This window comes from Schistocerca gregaria, chromosome 10 (assembly GCF_023897955.1).
Source record: "Schistocerca gregaria isolate iqSchGreg1 chromosome 10, iqSchGreg1.2, whole genome shotgun sequence".
In the NCBI taxonomy this organism is placed as follows: domain Eukaryota; kingdom Metazoa; phylum Arthropoda; class Insecta; order Orthoptera; family Acrididae; genus Schistocerca; species Schistocerca gregaria.
The window spans coordinates 130,358,110-130,384,404 of record NC_064929.1 but is presented as its reverse complement, the minus strand read 5'-3'; the positions used below and the strand labels follow the sequence as shown (position 1 = coordinate 130,384,404).

The window sequence follows — 26,295 nt, the reverse complement described above, 5'->3', positions numbered from 1 at the left end:
AGGCAGTCATTTTTCCCTCGTTCTCTTTGGGGGTGGAACAGGGAGAGAAGATGCTAGTTGTAGTAAGAGGTACCCTCCGCCACGTACCGTATGGTGGATTGCGGAGTATGTATTTAGATGTAGAAGAAAAGGGATTGTTGGTAGATCTCCTAAATTCATATGATCTGATGCAGACTGTGTTTTTTACAACTAGGGTGCAGGGGAACAGTAGCACAGCCTTAGACAATATTTTGATAGTGAGAGGGTGAATGGCCTTTCAGACCATGACGCACAAATTTTAACACTAAAACGCTTCTGTGCTCAAACAAATGTCACATATAATTACAAACTATGTAGGAAAGTTAATCCAACAGCAACAGAGTTTTTTAAACCTCGTTAAGGAACAAGAGTGGCAGGATGCTTATAGTGCCGTTAACATAGATGAAAAATATAATGCTATCCTTAACACATTTGTCATGCGCTTTGAGAGTTGCTTTCCATTACAATGTTCTAAACGGGGTACTAGCAGTAATGGACAGCCCGGTTGGCTGACTAGTGGGATAAGGATATCATGTGGAATAAAGCGGGAATTATGTCAAAATGTTAGGAGGAATCACAATCAAACTTCAGTAGCCCATTACAAACAGTACTGTATGGTGCTTAAAAATGTTATTAGGAAGGCAAAGAGTACATGGTATGCAAATAACATAGTTAATTCACAGGACAAAATTAAAACCATATGGTCAGTTGTGGAGGAAGTGTCTGGTCAGCAGCACAAGGTCGACGATACAAAGTCAGTTCATAGTAAAAATATTTCTGTCACTGATAAATCACATATATGTACAGTATTTAACAACCATTTCCTGAGCATTGCTGGTGAATTAAAAAAAATTTAGTTTCTAAAGGGAATCATGCAACTCTCTTGGCAAATGCTTTTCCAAGATTCATGTTTGAAATACTCCTGTGATACAGACAAGGGGGAGATTGAGTCAATAATTCAATCACTGAAGATTAAGGACTCATGGATATGATTGAGTGCCTAGTAGAATATTAAAGTACTGCATTGTACATGTTAGCTCTGTACTTAGCCATATTTGTAATTTTTTCTTTAGGAATGGTCAGTTTCCTGAGCGATTAAAGCCCTCAGTAGCTGCTTTATAAAAAGGGAGAAACGAATAATGTAGACAATTTTAGACCTATTTCTATAGCATCAGTGCTTGTTGAAGTTATTGAAAAGGATCAGAGTTTGTTGAAGTTATTGAAAAGGCTGTGTTGTTGTTGTTGTTGTTGTTGTTGTTGTTGTCTTCAGTCCTGAGACTGGTTTGATGCAGCTCTCCATGCTACTCTATCCTGTGCAAGCTTCTTCATCTCCCAATACTTACTGCAACCTACATCCTTCCGAATCTCCTTGGTGTATTCATCTCTTGGTCTCCCTGTACGATTTTTATCCTCCACGCTGCCCTCCAGTACTAAACTGGTGATCCCTTGATGCTTCTGAATATGCCCTACCAACCGATCCCTTCTTCTAGTCAAGTTGTGCCACAAATTTCTCTTCTCTCCAATTCTATTCAATACCTCCTCGTGTGTATGTAAGGATAATTGATCATTTTTTCCCCCACACGAGGTACTGGATGGGTTAAACAAAAGGTTTTGAGCACTATGCATTTGTTTTTATTTGACTAAGGAGTTTGAATGTGTTGATCACAAAATATTGCTCCAGAAGTTGGAACATTACGGAATATGGAGAGTAACTCACAATTGGTTCACCTTTTACTTTAATAACAGACAGAAAAAGGTCATTATTCACGATGTTGATAATGGCTGTGATGTGGGGGGTCTGGGTGTGGTACTGTCAAGTGGGGGTTGGGGGGCAGGGATCAGTGTTGGGGCCGCTCCTGTTCCTTATTTATATAAATGATATGCCCTCTAGTATTACGGGTAACTCTAAAATATTTGTGTTTGCTGATGACACTGGCTTGGTAGTAAGGTATGTCGTGTGCAACATAGGCTCGGTTTCAAATGGTGCAGCTCATGATATAAGTTCATGGCTTGTAGAAAATAAATCACTGTAAGACTCAGTTTTTGCAGTTTCGAACACACAATTCAACAAAACCTTACATTTTAATTTCACGGAATGGGCATATGATTAATGAAACAAAACAGTTCAAATTTCTAGGTGTTCAGACAGATAGTAAATTATCGTGGAAAGCCAACGTTCAGGATCTAGTTCAAAGACTTAACGCTGCCATTTTTGCTGTTCAAATGGTATCTGAAGATCGACACAAAAATTAGTTTACTTTGCTTATTTTGATTTGCTTATGTCATGTGGCATTATATTTTGGGGTAACTCTTCCCATTCTGAAAGGATATTTTTGGCTCAGAAACGGGCGGTTGGGGCAATAAGTGGTGTAAGTTCACGAACCTCTTGTCGACTCATGTTCATGAGCCTGAGTATTTTGACATTGGCCTCTCAATATATATGTTCCTTACTGTCATTTCTTGTTAACAATATTACCTTATTTCCTAGAGTAAGGAGCTTTCACTCAGTTAATACTCACAGAAATCAAACCTGCATCTGGATCGGACTTCCTTAACTCTTGTGCAGAAAGGTGTGCAGTATACTGCTGCATCCATTTTCAGTAAGCTACCACACAAATTCAAAAATCTTAGCAGTAATCGACAGGCTTTCAAATCGAAGCTGAACAGTTTTCTCATGGGTCACTCCTATTCTGTCGAGGATTTCCTTGAAAAATTAAGCCGATTCTTGTTGTACTGCTGATTGCGTTTATTTAAACTTATGGCTTGACTTTTTTCAGGTTCATAAACATTTTATCTTTATCTGTTATTACTTTTATGTTGTAATTTCATGCACTGGCACGTTCCATGATCTTTGAGATTTGCTCCTCAATTTGGTAATACGGAACTTGATGTGTAAATAAATAAACCACTGCTCTCAGTCATTAAGTAAATGTCATCAGCCATGGTGTTGCCTGTGGTGAGAGAGAATACCTGAAATTTGGTATTCTTGGCACACTTTTGATACTGGATATCTTAGAATACTGAATTCCCTAACTATTTCCCAGATGGATTGTCCCGTGTGTCTAGCTCCAACCACCAATCCATTTTCAAAGTCAAAGTCGTGCTGCCATAACCACATTGGAAACCTTTTCACATGGATCACCCAAATACAAATGATAGCTGTGCCAAGGTACTGCCCTTTTACACCTTGGGTACACAATGCTACCACCAACTGTATACAGGGTGTTACAAAAAGGTATGGCCAAACTTTAGGGAAACATATCTCACACACAAATAAAGTAAAGATTTACATGGACATGTGTCCGGAAATTCTTAATTTCCATGCTAGAGCTCATTTTAGTTTCGTCAGCATGTACTGTACTTCCTCAATTCACAGCCAGTTGGCCCAATTGAAGGAAGGTAATGTTGACTTCCGTGCTTGTGTTGACATGCGACTCATTGCTCTACAGTACTAGCATCAAGCATATCAGTACGTAGCATCAACAGGTTAGTGTTCATCACGAATGTGGTTTTGCAGTCAGTGCAATGTTTACAAATGTGGAGTTGGCAGATGCCCATTTGATGTATGGATTAGCACGGGGCAATAGCCATGGAACGGTAAGTTTGTATAGAGACAGATTTCCAGAACGAAGGTGTCCCAACGGGATGACGTTCTAAGCAATTGATCAGCGTCTTAGGGAGCACAGAACATTCCAGCCTATGACTCGCGACTGGGGAACAACTAGAACGACGAGGACACCTGGAATGGACGAGGCAATTCTTCGTGCAGTTGACGATAACCCTATTGTCAGCGTCAGAGAAGTTGCTGCTGTACAAGGTAACGTTGACCATGTCACTGTATGGAGAGTGCTATGGGAGAACCAGTTGTTTCTGCACCGTGTAGAGCGTGTGCAGGCACTATCAGCAGCTGACTGGCCTCCACGGGTACACTTCTGCGAATGGTTCATCCAACAATGTGTCAATCCTCATTTCAGTGCAAATGTTCTCTTTATACATGAGGCTTCATTCCAACATCATCAAATTGTAAATTTTCACAATCAACATATGTGGGCTGACGAGAATAAACACGCAATTGTGCAATCACGTCATCAACACAGTTTTTCTGTGAACGTTTGTGCAGGCATTGTTGGTGATGTCTCGATTGGGCCCCATGTTCTTCCACCTATGCTCAATGGAGCACGTTACCATGATTTCATATGGGATACTCTGCCTGTGCTGCTAGAACATGTGCCTTTACAAGTACGACACAACATGTGGTTCATGCACGATCGAGCTCCTACACATTTCAGTCGAAGTGTTCGTACGCTTCTCAACAACAGATTCGGTGACCGATGGATTGGTAGAGGCGGACCAATTCCGTGGCCTCCACGCTCTCCTGACCTCAACCCTCTTGACTTTCATTTATGGGGGCATTTGAAAGCTCTTGTCTACGCAACGCCGGTACCAAATGTAGAGACTCTTCATGCTTGTATTGCGGATGGCTGTGATAGAATACGCCATTCTCCAGGGTTGCATTAGCGCATCAGGGATTCCATGCGACGGAGGGTGGATGCATGTATCCTCGCTAACAAAGGACATTTTGAACATTTCCTGTAGCGAAGTGTTTGAAGTCACACTGGTGCGTTCTGTTGCTGTGTTTCCATTCCATGATTAATGTGATTTGAAGAGAAGCAATAAAATGAGCTCTAACATGGAAAGTAAGCGTTTCCGGACACATGTCCACGTAACATATTTTCTTTCTTTGTGTGTGAGGAATGTTTCCTGAAAGTTTGGCCGTACCTTTTTGTAACACCCTGTATGTGCATATCACTAGCCCACGACTCTCTTCACCTCAGTGTATATTAATGTAAGGCAAGAACATCTTAGAAACTTAAGCTGCAATACAGTATTAACAATAAAGCCTACTTAATTCTATTCTTGCTTGTGATATCTCAATTCAACTGCTAGTTTCGAAAATAAATAAATAAATAAAACTGCTTCCTCCACAGATTCACTGTAGAGCTTCTGTTTATCTGCCATTAGCACCTTAATACAGGGTTATTCTTAAGTACTTTTGGGGTTTCGGAAAACAACTGTGCGAAGAAACAAGACGTACACATAACACACACCCGTTAGTGGATACAACATCTTTCAAAGTTAGCAAGAGATTAGATTAGATTATATTACGTTCAATTTTAGTTCCACAGACCAAAAATTGAGATGAATTTTATTCACAGTGGATGCTGTCGAACTCAGTGAATATTCCTTTATCGGGTGTAGCAAAATATCCGCTACCAGTCACAATATAAGGTTATTTACTTGTCACACGACCGGTTTCGGGCTTGTGCCCATCCTCAGGTGTTTATACATTCATTTGCATGTTTATACCATTGGAGATCACTGTATAAATACAAAAAATTATTATTCTGGGTGTCCCATTGGAATGGATGCAATGCTCTCCCTCTACCCCCTAACCCCCCCCCCCCCACTCCCCCTACCCCGCCCACTCTACCCCCCCTACCCCAACCTTTCCAAACCTCTCCCACCCTCTTCCCCCCTCTCCACCACTAACAGATGTCCACTATACACAGGAGTCGGCTACATGGGTAGCAGGGGCTTTGTAGTGTGGGCTGGGCAGTTTTTTAGATTAGAGGGTCTCTGAAAACCACAAAAAGGGTTTCAGTCACAAACGGTGCAGGCCGAACACAGGAAGTACGTAGATACAGGAACCATTGGTATAACAGTTGTAAATTGTCGTAGTTGCGTTGGGGAAGTACCAGAGCTCCAAGCGCCAATAGAAAGCACTGATTCTCAAATCGTTATAGGCACTGAAAGATGGCTAAAGCCGGAGATAACCTCAGCTGACATTTTTGTGAAGAACCTAACAGTGTTCCGAAAGAAGGCGGAACATGGTTGGTAGCGGCGTGTTTGTTGCTGTCAGAAGCAGTTTATCTTGTCACAAAATTGAAGTAGATACTTCCTGTGAGTTAGCGTGGGCAGAGGTCATTGTTGGCAACCTCCCACTTCAGATGATACAATTGCTGAAAGGTTCAAGGAAAACTTGATTTTGATTTCAAACATGCACCCAACTCATAAGATTATTTACCCTCGATATGTTGTCGAAAATAAATGTTTAATTCTGAAAGTACGCATAGATCATCCAAAATTGTGCTAAAAACGTTTCTCTGAAATTTTTTTCTAGCAGTTAGTTCATGAGCCCACGCGAATAATAAACAGTTGTGAAAACACACTTGACCTCTTAGCAACAAACAATCCTCAGTTAATAACAAGCATCAAAACGGATACAGGGATTAGTGAACACAGGGTTGTCATAGCGAGGTTGAATATTGTAACCCCCAATCCTCCAAAAATAATTGAAAAATGTACCTACTCAAAAAAGCAGATAAAAATTCACTTGATACTTTCCTGAGAGAAAAATCTCCATTCCTTCTAAACTAACAATATAAGTGTAGACCAGATGAGGCCTGAATTCAAAGAAATAGTATCGGCAGCAATAGAGACATTTATACCAAATAAGTTAATAAACAATGGAATTGATCCTCCTTGGTACACAAAATGGGTCAGAACACTGTTGCAGGAACAACGAAACAAACATGATAAATTTAAACAGACGCAAAATCCCCAAGATGGGCAATTTTTTTACAGAAACTCGAAATTTAGCATGCACTTCAATGTGAGATGCTTATAATAATTTCCACAGTGAAACTCTCTTTAAACCTGGCAGAAAATCCAAAAAGATTCTGGTCGTCTGAAGTATGTTAGCAGCAAGAAACAATCAATGTCTTCTCTGTGTGATAGCAGTGGAGATACTATCAAAGACAGTGCTGCTAAAGCAGAGTTATTAACCCAAGGCTTCCGAAATGCCTTCACAAAATAGAACAAAGTAAATATTCCAGAATTCAAATCAAGAACAGCTGCCAACATGAGTAATGTAGAAGTAAATATCCTCTGAATAGCGAAGCAACTCTTCTGGTCCAGACTGTATACCAATGAGGTTCCTTTCAGAGTATGCTGATGCAACAACTCAATGCCTAACAATCATATACAACTGTTCGCTCCACACAAGCTCTGTATCCAAAGACTGGAAAGCTGCACAGGTCACACAAATATTCAAGAAAGGTAGTAGGAGTAATCCACTAAATTACAGGCCCACATCATTAACGTCGACATGCAGCAGGATTTTGGAACGTACATTGTGTTCGAACATTATGAATTACCTTGAAGAAAACAGTCTATTAGCACACAGTCAACATGGATTTTGAAAACATTGTTCTTGTGAAACACATCTAGCTCTTTACTCACATGAAATGTTGAGTGCTATTGAAAAGGGATTTCAGATTGATTCCATAATTCTGGACTTCCGGAAGGCTTTGACACTGTACCACACAAGCGGCTTGAAGTGAAATTGCGTGCTTATGGAATACCGTCTCAGTTACGTGACTAGATTTGTGATTTCCTGTCTGCTTGAGGTTGGGTTGTTTTGGGGGAGGAGACCAGACTGCGAGGTCAATGGTCTCATCGGATTAGTGAAGGACGGGGAAGCAAGTCCGCTGTGCCCTTTGAAAGGAACCATTCCGACATTTGCCTTGAGGGATTTAGGGAAATTATGGAAAACCTAAATCAGGATGGCCGGATGTGGGATTGAACAGTCGTCCTCTGGAATGCAAGTCCAATGTGCTAACCACTGCACCACCTCGCTCAGTTTCCTGTCAGAGGTCACAGTTCATAATAATTTATGGAAAGTCATTGAGTAAAACAGAAGTGATTTCTGGAATTCCCCAAGGTAGTGTTATAGGCCCTTTGCTGTTCCATCTTCATCTTCATGGATTTGGTAAACAATCTGAGCATCTGTATTAGATGGTTTGTAGATTATGCTGTCATTTATTGACTAATAAGGTCATCAGAAGATCAAAACAAATAGCAAAATGATTTAGAACAGATATCTGAATGGTGCAAAAATTGGCAGTTGACCCTAATTAACGAAAAGTCTGAGTGATCCATCTGAGTTCTAAAAGGAATCCGTTAAATTTCAGTTACACGATAAATCAGTCAAATCTGAAGGCCATAAATTCAACTAAATACCTAGGAATTGCAATTACAAACAAGTTAAATTGGAAGGAACACATAGAAAATGTTGTGGGGAAGGCCAACCAAAGACTGCATATTATTGGCTGGACACTTTGACACTGTAACAGATCTACTAAGGAGACTGCCTACACTACACTTGTCTGTCCTCGTTTAGACTACTACTGCGTGGTGTGGGGTCCTTAACAGATAGGATTGATGGAGTACATCGAAAACGTTCAAAGAAGGGCACCAAGCTTTGTATTATTGCGAAATATGGGAGAGACTGTTACTGAAATGATACAAGAATTGGGCTGGCATTTTTCATTGTGAAAAAATCTTTTCACGAAACTCTAATCACCAACTTCCTCCTCCGAATGCGAAACTATTTTGTTGACACTGACCTACATAGGGCGAAATGAGCATCACAATAAAATCAGGGAGGTCAGACGTTGTATGGAAAGATATAGGTGTTTGTTCTTTCCACGTGCTATACGAGATTTGAATGACAGAGAATTGTGAAGGTGGTTTGATGAGCCCTCTGCCAGGCATTTAAATGTGATTTGCAGAGTATCCATGTAGATGTACACAACTGGCCATTAATATTTCTACACCATGAAGATGACGTGCTAAAGACGTGAAATTTAACCGACAGGAAGAAGATGGTGTGATATGCAAATGATTAGTTTTTCAGAGCATTCACACAAGGTTGGCGCCAGTGGTGACACCTACAACATGCTGACATGAGAAAAGTTTCCAACCCATTTATCATACACAAACAGCAGTTGACCGGCGTTGCCTGGCGATACGTTGTTATGATGCCTCGTGTAAGGAGGAGAAATGCGTACCATCACATTTCCAACTTTGATAAATGTCGGATTGTAGCCTATCGCGATTGCGGTTTATCGTATCGCGACATTGCTGCTCGCATTGGTCAAGATCCGATGGCTGTTAACAGAGTATGGAATCGGTGGGTTCAGGAGGGTAACACGGAACTCCGTGCTGGATCCCATTGGCCTCTTATCACTAGCAGTCGAGATGACAGGCATCTTATCCGCACGGCTGTAAAGGATCGTGCAGCCACATCTCGATCCCTGAGTCAACAGATGGGGACATTTGAAAGATAACAACCATCTGCACGAACAGTTCGATGACGTTTGCAGCAGCACGGACTATCAGCTCTGAGACCGTGGCTGCGGTTACCTTGACGCTGCATCACAGACAGGAGCACCTGCGATGGTGTACTCAACGACGAACCTGGGTGCGCGAATGGCAAAAACGTCATTTTTTCGGATGAATCCAGGTTCTGTTTACAGCATCATGATGGTCGCATCCGTGTTTGACGACATCGCGGTGAATGCACATTGGAAGCGTGTATTCATCATTGCCATACTGGCATATCACTCAGCGTGATGGTATGAGGTGCCACGTCTTGGTCATCTCTTGTTCGCATTGATGGCACTTTGAACAGTGGACGTTACATTTCAGATGTGTTACGACCCATAGCTCTACCCTTCATTCTATTCCAGCAAAACCCTACATTTCAGCAGGATAACGCATGACTGCATGTTGCAAGTCCTGTACGGGCCTTTCTGGATAGAGACAAATGTTTGACTGCTGCCCCGGCCATCACATTCTCCAGATATCTCACCAACTGAAAAGGTCTGGTCAACGGTGGCCGAGCAACTGGCTCATCACAATGCACCAGTCACTACTCTTGATGAAGTGTGGTATCATGTTGAAGCTGCATGGACAGCTGTAGCTGAACACACCACCCACCCTCTGTTTGACTCAATGCTCAGGCATATCAAGGCCGTTATTACGGCCAGAGGTGGTTGTTCTTGGTACTGACTTCTGAGGATCTATGCACCCAAATTACGTGAAAATGTAATCGCATGTCAGTTCTAGTATAATATATTTGTCCAATGAATACCCGTTTATCATCTGCATTTCTTCTTGGTGTAGCAATTTTAATGGCCAGTAGTGTAGATGTAGAATTCTACAAAATTCCCAGGTTTTTCCTGGATGAAATAATTCCCACATTTTTCCTGGACTTCCCGGTTGTCCTAGTGTGCATACACGCTGCTGATGTGCAGTGCCAAAAGCAAGGAACTCTACACACTTTCCCGGGGCACGTCCGAAGTCACTACTTCGTCTCTCAATGGCTAACCATCCGAGATGGCATGCTGCACCCTCAATCCAGTTGCAAATTTTGTTTGATATCCCTCACGATTGTACTTTCATTAAAAAGCAATGGTGTGGTACAAACTCAAATGATTGTTAGCATACAGTACATACACACAAAACACTTTGTATCCTCCTCCGGACATCTCAAAGATTGAAATTTTGTGAGTATATAATGTAACAGTGCCAAATAATTAACAAGATCAATGAGTAAAATAGTGCAGGGTGATTAAAAAAAAAAACAGATCACACACACACACACACACACACACATTCACTGGTTAGAGGAAGGTTCAAAGTTTTATGTTCACAAAGACACTATATTATATCCCCAACCCGAGCACTGTGCATTGCTCAAGAAACATCAAAATGGTAGTCGATTTCATACTACACACAAGTCAATATGTCCCTCTTTACTGTATCACTAGCTTCAATTTGATTTCTCAGCTGTTGAAGAGTAGCTGGCATAGGCGGGACAAAGACTGTCTTGTGTAACCCAACAGAAATAATAATAATAATAATAATAATAATAATAATAATAACAACAACAATAATAATAATAATAATAATAATAATTTACACCATGCCCCTTTTTGAGGAAGTTTAAATTCCCATCCTGACTATTTCAAGAACTTCCGAAGGTTCCGTGTGAGCACTACTCGCATACACTCGACATTTTCGTCAGATGTGTGTGGGTGGCCAGTGCTCTTTCCTTTGCATATACAGCCCAATTCAATGAATTTTTATTCCAGTCAAACTGCTCGTGCAAAAGCAGATTTTTGCCGAATTAATGACGCAAGGCACACTGCAGTCAAAGAATGTATTGACTTTGTGCAAATTCTGATACACAAAATGATTTCTCTTGTGTTGTAGTCACAATGTTCCTGCAAACAACAGCACACACATGTGAAAGGTCTAATAACTCCTCTACACAGTGATAGCAGCATTGTGTTTCTACCTTTTATAGTCGGTCTATAATAAAGAGCTGAAATCTGTTCTTTCTTTTTGAATCACCCTGTATTAATGACTAGTAACTTACTGAAATACACGAGTGAGCAGCTTGGGGTTTTGCGCATGGATCCCCTCGGCATGCAGTTCCTCCAGACTGTGCAGCCCACTGAGAGCTTCAAATGCTGTGGCCTCCATGCTGGGCTTTACGTGAAAGCTGACTAGCCGCAGTCTTTTGAGTGGAGTGTCACACTCTTTCAGCAGATTCACAAGACACCTGTTGGCAGATGTCACATTTAATTTTTTTTAAATCTTGTTTTCAAAAACATTACACACACACACACACACACACACACACACACACACACACACACACACACACAGAGAGAGAGAGAGAGACAGAGACAGAGACAGAGACTTCAGGGAAGCACTAAAACCAATAACTATGGACTGATGATGATGTCAAAGAAGCAGAAACAGCAACTTTAGAGGATGAAGGTGACCAACTCGTGTATCGAGGAGGCACATCGCAACGGATGAAATACACGAGATCCTGAAGAAGAGAACAGCTGCAGGATCTAGTATCACATACCACTATCGTATTTACTCGAATCTAAGCTGCACTCGAATCTAAGCCGCACCTGAAAAATGAGACTCAAAATCAAGGAAACATAATTTTCCCGAATCTAAGCCGCACCTGGAATTTGAGACTCGAAATTCAAGACGAGAGAAAAGTCTTAGACCGCACCTCCAAATCAAAACAAAGTTGGTCCATTGTAATATGAGACACAATTTAGGTCTAATGAATGACGATACAGCTACAGTAGTTTGGTTCGAGTCGTAAGCTTAACAGTTAAGATTTACAAAGTAGCCATTGCTATGTATCAGGCACTCCGACCATATTTAACCGGGTACCTTTCTTTTTTCACGTGCTTCGTCTGGTTTGAATTGATTGCTTATTGTGCTTTGGTAAGTGCCATTCTCTTTGTTATAGGTGTTTACATCACTCTAAGCTGAAACTGCATTATTGTACTGTGTCATGCATTGTTTGTCGCATTCTGATAATGAGTGTTTACGACCTGTAGCCACTCGCGGCATGGCTCACTTTTGTGTGTGCTACCGCCACTTACAATAAAAAAGAAAAGGAGAGGAATTGTCTCATAAGCAAAACAAAGGCAAGAGACTGCTATTTGTTGTTACTTACACTGCTGCTTTCTTTGATAATGATCAACAAGAACCAAATAATATACTGCGTATGATAGAAGATCTTCTGAACAAGAGTTTACCGAAAATTTTTCTCCGTTTGAAAATCTTTGCAGGCGCCCCTTTAGTACATTATGTTCTGCAGAGAAATTAGTCATCTTAGATTTAAAAATCAAGTCAGTTGCCGTGCTTCATTTCTTACTATCACTATTCAGAATAAGAATAATACAAATATAAATATGACATGATATGTATATTCTTCTGTGTTTGCTGTTGTCTCACTCTAGTTTTGTAGTTTATTAGGCAGACAGTATTTAAATGCGATAGCAGCAAACACGAAAGAATACACGGCATTATGTTAACATTCTTCTACCTTTTCTTTTAAATTACTTGCTGACACAGAGGTTTTAGTGTCAGTATTTATCTTTGTGCCTGCAAAGCATGCCTGTGTAGCGCTCATATATTCGACAGCAGAAGTTAGTTGTGGTGGCACCTACCAAAATTTTTCAGAACTACCGCTTAATTTGCACTCGATTCTAAGCCGCAGGCAGTTTTTGGATAGCAAAAACTGGGAAAAAAGCGCGGCTTAATTAGAGTAAATACGTTACTTAAATTCTGATGAAAAATCAATATATTAAAATATTATATGAAGCAGTAAATCAACTAAATACTTTTTTCAATGAAAATAATCAATTTTTAAGATACAGGGTGAAAAGTATTTAAACCAACAAACTCTGGGAGGTTGTAGGGGACGTCAAAACAAATATTTTTCCGTAATGTCATTTCTTCCTATGAGGAATATTTAAACCGGTGGAGGCCGTATTACGCTCTTCAGTTGTTAGAGGCCGTATTAGGATCTTCAGTTGTAGGAAACTGCTGTCCACCAATATAGTAGTACATTGTGTCTGTTTACTAATGGAGCGATATACCTGGAGGGAGTACACTCATATGGTTGGTGCGTACTACGTAGCGCCCCACTACGGACAAGCTGCACATCGGGTTTATCAACAATTATATCCTAATCGCCAAATCCCACATCAAATGACCTTTGCTGCTGTGAACCAACGTCTGTGTGAGACCGGGTCATTTAGCAGAGCACCTGGACAGGGACACCGTCGCACGGTAAGAACGCTGCAATTTGAGGAACCTGTCTTGCAGCATGTGTAGGGGCATCTTTCAATCAGCACTCGTGCAATTGCACGTAACATGGGGACGAATCAGACAAATATAAGAACAGTCCTTCGAGAACAATTGTTATGTCCATTTCACTTACAGCGTGTCCACAACCTGGAACCAGTTGATTATCCACCCAGACCACAGTTTTTGCAGTGGTACCTGGAACAGTGTGAAATGCATCCTACATTTCCATCCTCTGTGTTGTTTACCGAGGAAGCAATGTTCGGGCATGCTGGAGTCTCCAACATGCATAATTCACATGTTTGGATTGAGGGTAGCCCACATGTCACAGTTACTAGCGCTCATCAAGTGTGGTTCTTCGTTAATGTGTGGGCCGGTGCTATTGGGGACTGTTTAATTGGGCCGTATCTGCTACATAGGCCATTAAATAACAGCCACTATTTGAATTTTCTCGCCAGAGCACTGTCAAAATTGCTGGAAAGTGTCCCGCTCCCTACAAGACAACGCATGTGGTTCCAACATGACAGGGCGCCGGCACATTTCAGTCATCATGTGCGTCGATTCCTGGACCGACGATTCCCAGAAAGGTGGATTGGCAAAGGCAGAATGTTTGTTGGTTGAATTAATTTCCCACCAGAGAAATCTTCCTCTGCCAGTTAAAATACTCCTCATAGGAAAAAATGACATTAGGTAAAAATATTTGTTTTGATGTCCCCTACTACTATTTCCCAGAGTTTGTCAGTTTAAATACTTTTCACCCTGTATAATGTAATTGGATGGATAAAAAAATCCACTCACCAAGTGGCAGCAGGAGAAAACACACACAAAAATATTGAAATTTACAGGTTTTGGGATTCAGTAGCCCCTTCTTCTGGCAGAAACGTTGAAGGAGCGAAGGAAAAGGAGCAAAGGAAAAGGCGCAAAGGAAAAGGCGCAAAGGAAAAGGAGCAGAGGAAAAGGAGCAGAGGAAAAGGAGCAGAGGAAAAGGAGCAGAGGAAAAGGAGCAGAGGAAAAGGAGCAGAGGAAAAGGCGCAGAGGAAAAGGCGCAGAGGAAAAGGCGCACAGCAAAAGGCGCAAAGCAAAAGGCGCAAAGCAAAAGGCGCAAAGCAAAAGGCGCAAAGCAAAAGGCGCAAAGGAAAAGGCGCAAAGGAAAAGGCGCAAAGGAAAAGGCGCAAAGGAAAAGGCGCAAAGGAAAAGGCGCAAAGGAAAAGGCGCAAAGGAAAAGGCGCAAAGGAAAAGGCGCAAAGGAAAAGGCGCAAAGGAAAAGGCGCAAAGGAAAAGGCGCAAAGGAAAAGGCGCAAAGGAAAAGGCGCAAAGGAAAAGGCGCAAAGGAAAAGGCGCAAAGGAAAAGGCGCAAAGGAAAAGGCGCAAAGGAAAAGGCGCAAAGGAAAAGGCGCAAAGGAAAAGGCGCAAAGGAAAAGGCGCAAAGGAAAAGGCGCAAAGGAAAAGGACTGGTGATGTTTATGATATGGAGAGCCTTCAGAAAGGTTGCAGAGAACCCCCATGTCAGGAGAAGCTTACAGGATGGGAGGAGAAGGAAAGACTGACTGTTGGGAACTGCACCAGAGAAGATTTGGAAACCTGAGAGCATAAAAGTGGAGAGATTACTGACTAAACATTGTAGACTATATGATCAAAAGTATCCAGACACCCCCAAAAACATTTGTTTCCCAAATTAGGTGCATTGTGCTGCCACCTACTGCCAGGTGCTCCATATCAGCAACTCAGTAGTCATTAGATATCGTGAGAGAGCAAATTGGGTCCTACACAGAAATCATGGACTTCGAACGAGGTCAGGTGATTGGGTGTCACTTGTGTCATACGTATGTATGCAAGATTTCCATACTCCTAAACATCCCTAGGTCCACTGTTTCCAATGTGATAGTGATGTGGAAATGTGAAGGGACACGTACAGCACAAAAGCGTACAGACCGACCTCGTCTGTTGACTGACAGACACTGCCGACAGTTGAAGAGGGTCGTAATGTTTAACAGGCAGAAATCTATCCAAACCATCACACATGAATTCCAAACTGCAACAGGATCCACTGCAAGTATTATGACAGTTCGGCGGGAGGTGAGAAAACTTGGATTTCGGGGTCGAGCGGCTGCTCATAAGCCATTCATCACGCCAGTAAAAGCCAAATGAAGGCTCGCTCGGTGTTAGGAGTGTAAACTTTGGACGATCGAACAGTGGAAAAACATAGTGTGGAGTGACGAATTACAGTACACAATGTGGCGATCCAATTGCATGGTGTGGATACTGAGAATGCCCGGTGAAAGTCATCTGGCAGTGTGTGTATTGCCAACAGTAAAATTCAAAGGCGGTGGTGTTATGATGTGGTCTTGTTTTTCATGTAGGGGACTTGCACCCCTTGTTGTTTTGCATGGCACTATCACAGATGAGACCTACATTGATGTTTTAAGCACTTCTTACTTCCCACTTTTTAAAACCAATTTTGGATGGTGATTGCATCTTTCAACACAATTGAGCACCCGTTCACAATGCATAGCCTGTGGCCGAGTGGTTACACGACAATAACATCCCTGTAATGGACTGGCTTGCACAGAGTCCTGACCTGAATCCTATAGAACACCTTTGGGATGTTTTGGAACGTTGACTTCGTGCCAGGCCTCACCGGCCTACATCAATACCTCTCCTCAGTGCAGCACTCCGTGAAGAATGAGCTGCCATCCCCAAGAAAACTTCCAGCACCTGGCAGAACGTATGCCTGCAAGAGTGGAAGCTGTCATCAAGGCTAAGGGTGGGCCAACACCATACTGAATTCCAGCATTACCGATGGACGGCGTCACTAACTTCTAAGTCATTTTCAGCCAGGTGTCCAGATACTTTTGATCAGATAGTATATGTGTTACAGGTGTGAGGGGGAGGAAGTGGGATAGACAGTTCAGAAAATAAATGATATAGAAAATTACGAGGGAGTGGAGAAAGCAATAGTCCCTGAGAATAAATGCTGGGACAAAAGAAATCAACATAAATTAATGGCAGGTGGGCGGCAAGAATGGACGATGTGTAACGCATGTCCCAATCGGCGGAATTCTGAGAAACTGGTGCCTGTGAGAAGAATGCAGACGGCACGTGTGGTGAAACATCCCCTGAGGCCACGACTGTACTGCTGTGGAGCACGTTTTGCAATAGGATATTGTGTATTGCCATTATACACCCATTGCCTATGCCCATTCATCAATGTAAAAGACCGAACAATGTTTCCGTAACAGCTGGTATACGATATGTCATTTCATAGATGGCTTCCCCTTTGATAGCACACGTTTTGCCAGTTACAAGGCTTGGGTAGGTGGTGGCAGAAGGGTGCATAGGGCAAGCCTTGCAGTGGGGATGGTCACAGGGGCAGGACCCGTAAGGTAGGCAGATGGGTGCAGAAGGCATATAGGGTATGACTAGGCTATTGCAGACATTGGAGGGGTGCCGGGGCAAAATGTGGTGGGCAAAATGTCTGAAAGAACAGTATTCATTATATACTCTTAAATACCGTATTTACTCGAATCTAAGCCGCACTTGAATCTAAGCTGCACCTGAAATCTGAGACTCAAAATTCATGGGGTGAGAAAAGTTTTAGGCCGCACCTCCAAATCGAAACATAGTTGGTCCATTGTAATATGAGACACAATTTAGGTCGAATGAATGGCTATACAGCTACAGTAGTTTGGTTTGAGTAGTAAGCTTAGCAGTTAAGCTTTACCAGGTAGCCATTGCTATGCGTCAGGCGCTCTGTCCGTATTTATACGGGTACCCTTCCTTTTTCACATGCTTTGTCTGGTTTTAATTGATTGCTTATTTTTCTTTCATGTGTCGTTCTCTTTGTTATAGGTGTTTATGTCACTCTAAGCCAAAAATGCATTACTGTACTGTACTGTGTCATGCACTGTTTGTCACATTCTGATAATTAATGTTTACGCTCTGTCGCCGCTCGCGGCATGGCTTGCTTTTGTGCACACTATCGCCGCTTTTTTTAAAAAGAGAGAGAGAGAGAGAGAGAGAGAGAGAGAGAGGAATCGTCTCATTATTTAAAAAATGGCAAGAGACTGGTATTTGTTGTTACTAACACTGCTGCTTTCTTTGACAATGATCAACAAGAACCAAATAATAGACTGCGTATGATAGAAGATGTTCTGAACGAGAGTTTAGCGAAAATTCTTCTCCATTTGAAAATATTTGCAGACGCCTCTTTAGTACATAACATTCTGCAAAGAAATTAGACTCATCTTAAATTTAAAAATCTAGTCAATTGCCATGCTTCATTTCGGGCTGTATCACTATTAGGCATAAGAATAACACGAATGTAAACATAAGATGATATGTATATTCTTCCGCGTTTGCTGTTGTCTCACTCTAGTTTCATAGTTTATTAGGCACACAGGATTTAAATGAGAAAGCAGCAAACACGAAACAATACATGGCAAAAAGTTTATATTCGTATTATTCTTATAGGGAAGAGAATACTGCACGTGATTCACACTTCATAAAAGTTCCTATTAGCAACCATCTCTTCTCACAGGTAGGAAAAAATTCAGAATGTAGAGATGGCCATATTGACTAACATCCCAAACAGGCTTGCCAGTCGGATTTTCGTAGTACATTGAAATGCTGCTACATTCAAAGATGAACAATACGGAATTTGTATTTACTTCATTGGATAATGTATGAAAATGCAGTGGTCGAAACTCAGGGCAGAGAAAAAGCTCGTCTTCCACCTTTTTTTAAAAAAATTAATTTACTGACGCAGAGGTTTTGGCGCCAGTATTTATCTTTGTGCCTGCAAAGCATGCCTGTGTAGGGCTACATATATTCAACGGCAGAAGTTAGTTGTGGCGGCACCTACCAACATTTTTCAGAACTTCCGCTTACTTTGCAGTCGATTCTAAGCCGCAGGCGGGTTTTTGGATTACAAAAACTGGAAAAAAGTGTGTCTTAGATTCGAGTAAATACGGTAATGGTGACTAAAGTTATGACAGAGGCTCTTGCACCTCTCGAATGCTGGAAGATGAGGGTGGAGTCCAGTATGTATGATACCACTCTACAAGAAAGAAGGAATGTCTTTGAGAACTATAGAGGAAAAAGAATACCAAATGCTTCATACAAACTCTACAACAGGATTATTCACAAGACAATGAGAAAGACAGCTCATGCAATCTCAACAGAGATTGCACTGTCACCTGATAAAGAAAGTAAGAGCCTACGGAATATCAGACCAGCTGTGTGGCTGGATTGAAGAGTTTTTAGCAAACAGAACACAGCATGTTGTTCTCAATGGAGAGAAGTCTACAGACAAAGTAACCTCTGGCATGCCACAGGGGAGTTTTATGGGACCACTGCTTTTCACAATATATACAAATGACCTAGTAGATAGTGTCGGAAGTTCCATGCGGCTTTTCCCCGATGATGCTGCAGTATACAGAGAAGTTTCAACATTAGAAAATTGTAGCGAAATGCAGGAAGATCTGCAGCGGATAGGCACTTGCTGCAGGGAGTGGCAACTCACCCCTAACACAGACAAATGTAATGTATTGTGAATACATAGAAAGAAGGATCCTTTATTCCATGACTATATGGTAGCAGAACAAACACTTCTAGCAGTCACTTCTGTAAAATATCTGGGAGTATGCGTGCGGAACGATTTGAAGTGGAATGATCAAATAAAATTGTTGGTAAGGCGGGTACCAGGTTGAGATTCATTGGGAGAGTCCTTAGAAAATGTAGTCCATCAACAAAGGAGGTGGCTTACAAACCACTTGTTCGACCTATACTTGAGTATTGCTCATCAGTGTGGGATCCGTACCAGATCGGGTTGACTGAGGAGATAGAGAAGATCCAAAGAAGAGCAGCACTTTTAATCACAGGGTTATTTGGTAACTGTGATAGCGTTACGGAGATGTTTAGCAAACTCAAGTGGCAGACTGCAAGAGAGGTGCTCTGCATCGCGGTGTAGCTTGCTCGCCAGGTTTCGAGAGGGTGCGTTTCTGGATGAGGTATCAAATGTATTGCTTCCCCTAATTATGCCGCCCGAGGAAATCACGAATGTAAAATTAGAGAGATTCGAGTGTGCACGGAGGCTTTCAGACAGTCTTTCTTCCCGTGAACCATACGCAACTGGAACAGAAAAGGGAGGTAATGACAGTGGCACGTAAAGTGCCCTCCACCACACACCATTGGGTGGCTTGCGGAGTATAAATATACACTCCTCGAAATGGAAAAAAGAACACATTGACACCGGTGTGTCAGACCCACCATACTTGCTCCGAACACTGCGAGAGGGCTGTACAAGCAATGATCACACGCACGGCACAGCGGACACACCAGGAACCGCGGTGTTGGCCGTCGAATGGCGCTAGCTGCGCAGCATTTGTGCACCGCCGCCGTCAGTGTCAGCCAGTTTGCCGTGGCATACGGAGCTCCATCGCAGTCTTTAACACTGGTAGCATGCCGCGACAGCGTGGACGTGAACCGTATGTGCAGTTGACGGACTTTGAGCGAGAGCGTATAGTGGGCATGCGGGAGGCCGGGTGGACGTACCGCCGAATTGCTCAACACGTGGGGCGTGAGGTCTCCACAGTACATCGATGTTGTCGCCAGTGGTCGGCGGAAGGTGCACGTGCCCGTCGACCTGGGACCGGACCGCAGCGACGCACGGACGCACACCAAGACCGTAGGATCCTACGCAGTGCCGTAGGGGACCGCACCGCCACTTCCCAGCAAATTAGGGACACTGTTGCTCCTCGGGTATCGGCGAGGACAATTCGCAACCGTCTCCATGAAGCTGGGCTACGGTCCCGCACACCGTTAGGCCGTCTTCCGCTCATGCCCCAACATCGTGCAGCCCGCCTCCAGCGGTGTCGCGACAGGCGTGAATGGAGGGACGAATGGAGACGTGTCGTCTTCAGCGATGAGAGTCGCTTCTGCCTTGGTGCCAATGATGGCCGTATGTGTGTTTGGCGCCGTGCAGGTGAGCGCCACAATCAGGACTGCATACGACCGAGGCACACAGGGCCAACACCCAGCATCATGGTGTGGGGAGCGATCTCCTACACTGGCCGTACACCTCTGGTGATCGTCGAGGGGACACTGAATAGTGCACGGTACATCCAAACCGTCATCGAACCCATCGTTCTACCATTCCTAGACCGGCAAGGGAACTTGCTGTTCCAACAGGACAATGCACGTCCGCATGTATCCCGTGCCACCCAACGTGCTCTAGAAGGTGTAAGTCAACTACCCTGGCCAGCAAGATCTCCGGATCTGTCCCCCACTTAGCATGTTTGGGACTGGATGAAGCGTCGTCTCACGCGGTCTGCACGTCCAGCACGAACGCTGGTCCAACTGAGGCGCCAGGTGGAAATGGCATGGCAAGCCGTTCCACAGGACTACATCCAGCATCTCTACGATCGTCTCCATGGGAGAATAGCAGCCTGCATGGGTGCGAAAGGTGGATATACACTGTACTAGTGCCGACATTGTGCATGCTCTGTTGCCTGTGTCTATGTGCCTGTGGTTCTGTCAGTGTGATGTATCTGACCCCAGGAATGTGCCAATAAAGTTTCCCCTTCCTGGGACAATGAATTCACGGTATTCTTATTTCAATTTCCAGGAGTGTAGATGTAGGAACAAAATGGCTTTAGAAATGGATGATCTTGTAGTGACAATGTTACTAGTGCAAGACAGTTAATTAAGAAATGACAAGAACATAAACTGGAAACCCACACCACTTTCAGAGACAATGAAATGCTTTTGACAGAGTAAACAGAATCAAGCTTCAGAACATCAAAAATTAAGGCTGTCCAACACTTTCAATACCAGCAATGAAGAACTTGCATAGTGAACAGAAATTATAAAAAAATATAAGGAAAGCAATGAGAGGAACAATAAAGATCAACAGAACAGAGAAGTGACACACGTGTAACCTTTCACCTACAATATTCAATATACAAAGTGGTCCATTGATAGTGACCGGGCCAAATATCTCACAAAATAAGCGTCAAATGAAAAAACTGCAAAGAATGAAACTCATCTAGATTGAACGGGCAAACCAGATGGCACTATGGCTGGCCCGCTAGATGGCACTGCCATGTGTCAAACAGATATCAACTGCATTTTTTAAAATAGGAACCCCCATTTTTTATTACATATTCGTGTAGTACCTAAAGAAATATGAATGTTTTAGTTGGACCACTTTTTTCGCTTTGTGATATATGGCGCCATACACGGTCTTCAGTTCTGCCAGGTTAATGGTATACTACTTCGCAGCTTGTTGATCAAATGACATTTGTTGATCAAACGGTTCTGACTATTCGAGGAAAGTGTTCGACTTTTAATTTCTAAAAATATACTATTGAGACATCAAGTTTTCGCATGAAATGTGTTATTGAAGACAGAAGAGCTATAATGGTTTTGTTTTTTTTCCTAGGAGTTCTTTGTTTAACTTGTTTAGTTCAACTGCCATATGAGCTACAAATGCCAGATGCAACAACAAGGTCATATCATACAGTTGTGAGTAACCTTCTTGTTTCAGACACAAAAGATGTTATCGCTGGCAGAAGTTATTTAAATCTGATTAGAACCATACTTCTCCCCAGCCATTGAACTTTGGTGTACAGTAGCAGGTGTCTGTACTGGCTATCCAATTCTTCTAATAGTACTCTCAACTCTCTCTTCTTTAGTAATTGTAAGCAAATTTTTCTGACAGTGTGTGCCATTGGCAAATCACATTTGGGTATGAAGAATTTAAATATTACATCTGGCAAAGAAGTGCGGCGCATTTCATCACAGGGTTATTTGTAACCCTTTGATGAAACACGCCGCTCTTCTTCGGACCTTCTCTATCTCATCTGTCAACCCGACCTGGTACGAATTCCCTAACGATTTCTGAAATGAAATCGTCCTACACATATATTTCCAACTACTATTCCGCTTTCAAAGTTTGTTAATTCCTGTCGTGCAGCCATAATTCCTTTAGAATTAGTAGTAATAGACGGCAAATCATTGAGTAAAAATTTTAGTGATATCATGTGTTCCCCAGGGAAGCGTCCTGGGACCTCTGCTGTTCCTGATCTATATAAATGACCTGGTTGACAATCTGAGCAGTTCTCTTAGGTTGTTCGCAGATGATGCTGTAATTTACCGTCTAGTAAGGTCATCTGAAGACCAGTATCAGTTTCAAAGCGATTTAGAAAAGATTGCTGTATGGTGTGCCCAAAGGTTGCGTTTCATTGGCAGGACACTTAGAACATGCAACAAGTCCACTAAAGAGACAGCTTACACTACACTCGTTCATCCTCTGTTAGAATATTGCTGCGCGGTGTGGGATCCTTACCAGGTGGGATTGACGGAGGACATCAAATGGGTGCAAAAAAGGGCAGCTCGTTTTGTATTATCACGTAATAGGGGAAAGAGTGTGGCAGATGTGATATGAGAGTTGGGATGGAAGTCATTAAAGCAAAGACGTTATTCGTCGCAGCGAGATCTATTTACAAAATTTCAGTCACTAACTTTCTCTTCCGAAAGCGAAAATATTTTGTTGAGCCCAACCTACATAGGTAGGAATGATCATCAAAATAAAATAAGAGAAATCAGAGCTCGAACAGAAAGGTTTAGGTGTTTGTTTTTCCTGCGCGCTGTTCGGGAGTGGAATGGTAGAGAGATAGTACGATTGTGGTTCAATGAACCTTCTGCCAAGCACTTAAATATGAATTGCAAAGTAGTCACATAGATGTTGTAGAAACCTTTTCATGTTAATGACCTGCCTCCATCACTGGACTGCCCTTTTATACCTCGTGTAGTGTGGGCAGGGGCGACCACGCGGGCGAGTGAGGGTGAGGTTGTGCGCGCATGCACACGTGTGCATCCGTGCATCAAAATGTAAACCGATACGGTAATGCACTTACCACCTTCCCACTAGTCCCGAGGTCCAGCGCAGTGTGGCAGAAGTGAGGGTGTGCTTCTTTGCATGCAGGAAGTATTCCATTTCCTGTCTGTCATAATAGTACCAGTTGGTGTGTATCTCCTCCAGCCGTGGGCAGCCGTCAGCCAGGATGTGGAGCCCCACAGGCACCGTATTCCCCAAGTCCTCGAACACCACCAGACAGGTCAGGTGTTCCAAGCTGGCCAGTAGTTGCAAGAACTGTAGGCTGCCCAGCATGCTGGCCGGCACTATCAGTTTCTTTATCTTTGGACACTTCTCAAATATATGCTCCAGTGTCTGTGGGAAGAACAAACTGCAATAGGAAGTTAGTCACGCATTCTGTGGATCAAGTCTCATTACGGAATTCACAATTAACCTGGTCACGACTGCAGGTGTCTCTTATTGTGACGGTTTCAACTATAACTACTTTAACGGAAAATATTTCCAGTTATGTAATATTTTTTAAATAAAGACGTTGAGATACGCTGATGACATTGTAATTCTGTCAGAGACAGCAAAGGAATTGGAAGAGCAGTTGAACAGAATGGAAATTGTCTTGAAAGGAGGATGTAAGATGAACATCAACAAAAGCAAAATGAGGAGAATGGGATAGAGCCGAATTAAGTCGGGTGATGCTGAGGGAATTAGATTAGGAAATGAGACACTTAAAGTAGTAAAGGAGTTTTGCTATTTGGGGAGCAAAATAACTGATGATGGTCGAAGTGGAGAGGATATAAAATGTAGACTGGAAATGGCAAGGAAAGCGTTTCTGAAGAAGAGAAATTTGTTAACATCGAGTATAGATTTACGTGTCAGGAAGTCGTTTCTGAAAGTATTTGTATGGAGTGTAGCCATGTATGGAAGTGAAACATGGACAATAAATAGTTTGGACAAGAAGAGAATAGAAGCTTTCGAAATGTGGTGCCACAGAACAATGCTGAAGATCAGATGGGTAGATCACATAACTAATGAGGAGGTATTTAACAGAATTGGGGAGAAGAGTAGCTTGTGGCACAACTTGACTAGAAGAAGGGACCGGTTGGTAGGACATGTTCTGAGGCATCAAGGGATCACAAATTTAGCATTGGAGGGCAGTGTGGAGGGTAAAAACCATAGAGGGAGACCAATAGATGAATACACTAAGCAGATTCAGAAGGATGTAGGTTGCAGTAAGTACTGGGAGGTGAAGAAGCTTTCACAGGATAGAGTAGCATGGAGAGCTGCATCAAACAAGTCTCAGGATTGAAGACAACAACAACAATATTTTTTATTAGTATTTCAAGTTGTAAATACACTACTGGACATTAAAATTGCTACACCAAGAAGAATGCAGATGATGAACATGTAGTGGTTAATAAACCATTAATGACCGTGAAAAAGTGAAAGAATTAAATGCAAATCGGACTTTGTATTACAGAAAAGTTATCGGACTTCTAGATTCGGAAAAGCTATTGTTGGGGTGGTACTTGTGGCGTTTCTGAGCAAACGTCAAACCAATTGCCACTACAAAAATTATTTGAAAGAGAACAGAGAATAACAAAATGTGATTAACACGGGGAATATATTATACTAAAACTGACATGTGATTACATTTTCACTCAATTTGGATTCCTATATCCTGAGAAATCAATACCCATAACAAACACCTCTGGCTGTAATAACAGCCTCGATACGCCCGGGAATTGAGTAAACAGAGCTTGGATGGTGTGTACAGGTACAACTGCCCATGCAGCTTCAACATGATACCACAGTTCATCAAGAGTAGTGATTGGCGTATTGTGACGAGCCAGTTGCTCGGCCACCATTGACCAGATGTTTTCAATTGGTGAGAGATCTAGAGAATGTGCTGGCCAGGGCAGCAGTCGAACATTTTCTGTATCCAGAAAGGCCCGTACAGGACCTGCAACATACAGTTGTGCATTATCCTGCCAAAATGTAGGGTTTCGCAAGGATCGAATGAAGGGTAGAGCCATGGGTCATAACACATCTGAAATGTAACGTCCACTGTTCAAAGTGCCGTCAATGAGAACAAGATGTGACCAAGACGTGTAACCAATGACACCCCATAGCATCAAGCCGAGTGATATGCCAGTATGGCGATGACAATTACACGCTTTCAATGTGCGTTCACCGCGATGTCGCTAAACACGGATGCGACCATCGTGATGCTGTTAACAGAACCTGGATTCATCTGAAAAAATGACGTTTTGCCATTCGTGCACCCAGGTTCATCATTGAGTACACCATCGCAGGCACTCCCATCTGTGATGCAGCATCAAGGGTAACCTCAGCCACGGTCTCCGAGCTGATAGTCCGTGCTGCTGCAAACATCATCGAACTGTTCGTGCAGATGGCTGTTGTCTTGCAAACGTCACCATCTGATGACTCAGGGATCGAGACATCGCTGCAGGATCCATTACAGCCATGCGGATAAGATGCCTGTCATCTCGACTGCTAGTGATAACAGGACATTGGGATCCAGCACGGCGTTCTGTATTACCCTCCTGAACCCACCGATTCCATATTCCGCTAACAGTCATTGGATCTCGACCAACGCGAGCAGCAATGTCACGATACGATAAACCGCAATCGTGATAGGCTACAATCCGACATTTCTCAAAGTTGGAAATGTGATGGTACGCATTTCTCCTCCTTACACGAGGCATCATAACAACATATCACCAGGCTACGCCGGTCAACTGCTGTTTGTGTATGATAAATGGGTTGGAAACTTTTCTCATGTCAGCATGTTGTAGGTGTCACCACTGGCGCCAACCTTGTGTGAATGCTCTGAAAAACTAATCATT

General features: G+C 42.6%; 1 protein-coding gene across 8 annotated transcripts in view; it reads right to left on the bottom strand.

Annotated features, from left to right (window-relative positions):
• The window catches only part of LOC126293193 (uncharacterized), a 98,647-nt gene that overhangs the window by 40,517 nt on the left and 31,835 nt on the right, over window positions 1–26,295 (bottom strand). For 6 of the 8 annotated variants that reach the window (XM_049986313.1, XM_049986314.1, XM_049986315.1 and 3 more), the window contains 2 exons: window positions 23,472–23,785; window positions 11,306–11,491 (listed from right to left, as the gene is read on the bottom strand). In XM_049986313.1, the coding sequence (XP_049842270.1) occupies window positions 11,306–11,491; window positions 23,472–23,785 (500 nt within the window). Of the gene's footprint in view, window positions 1–11,305; window positions 11,492–23,471; window positions 23,802–26,295 lie in introns of all 8 variants that reach the window. The other 2 variants (XR_007552252.1, XR_007552251.1) reach the window with 2 other exon arrangements.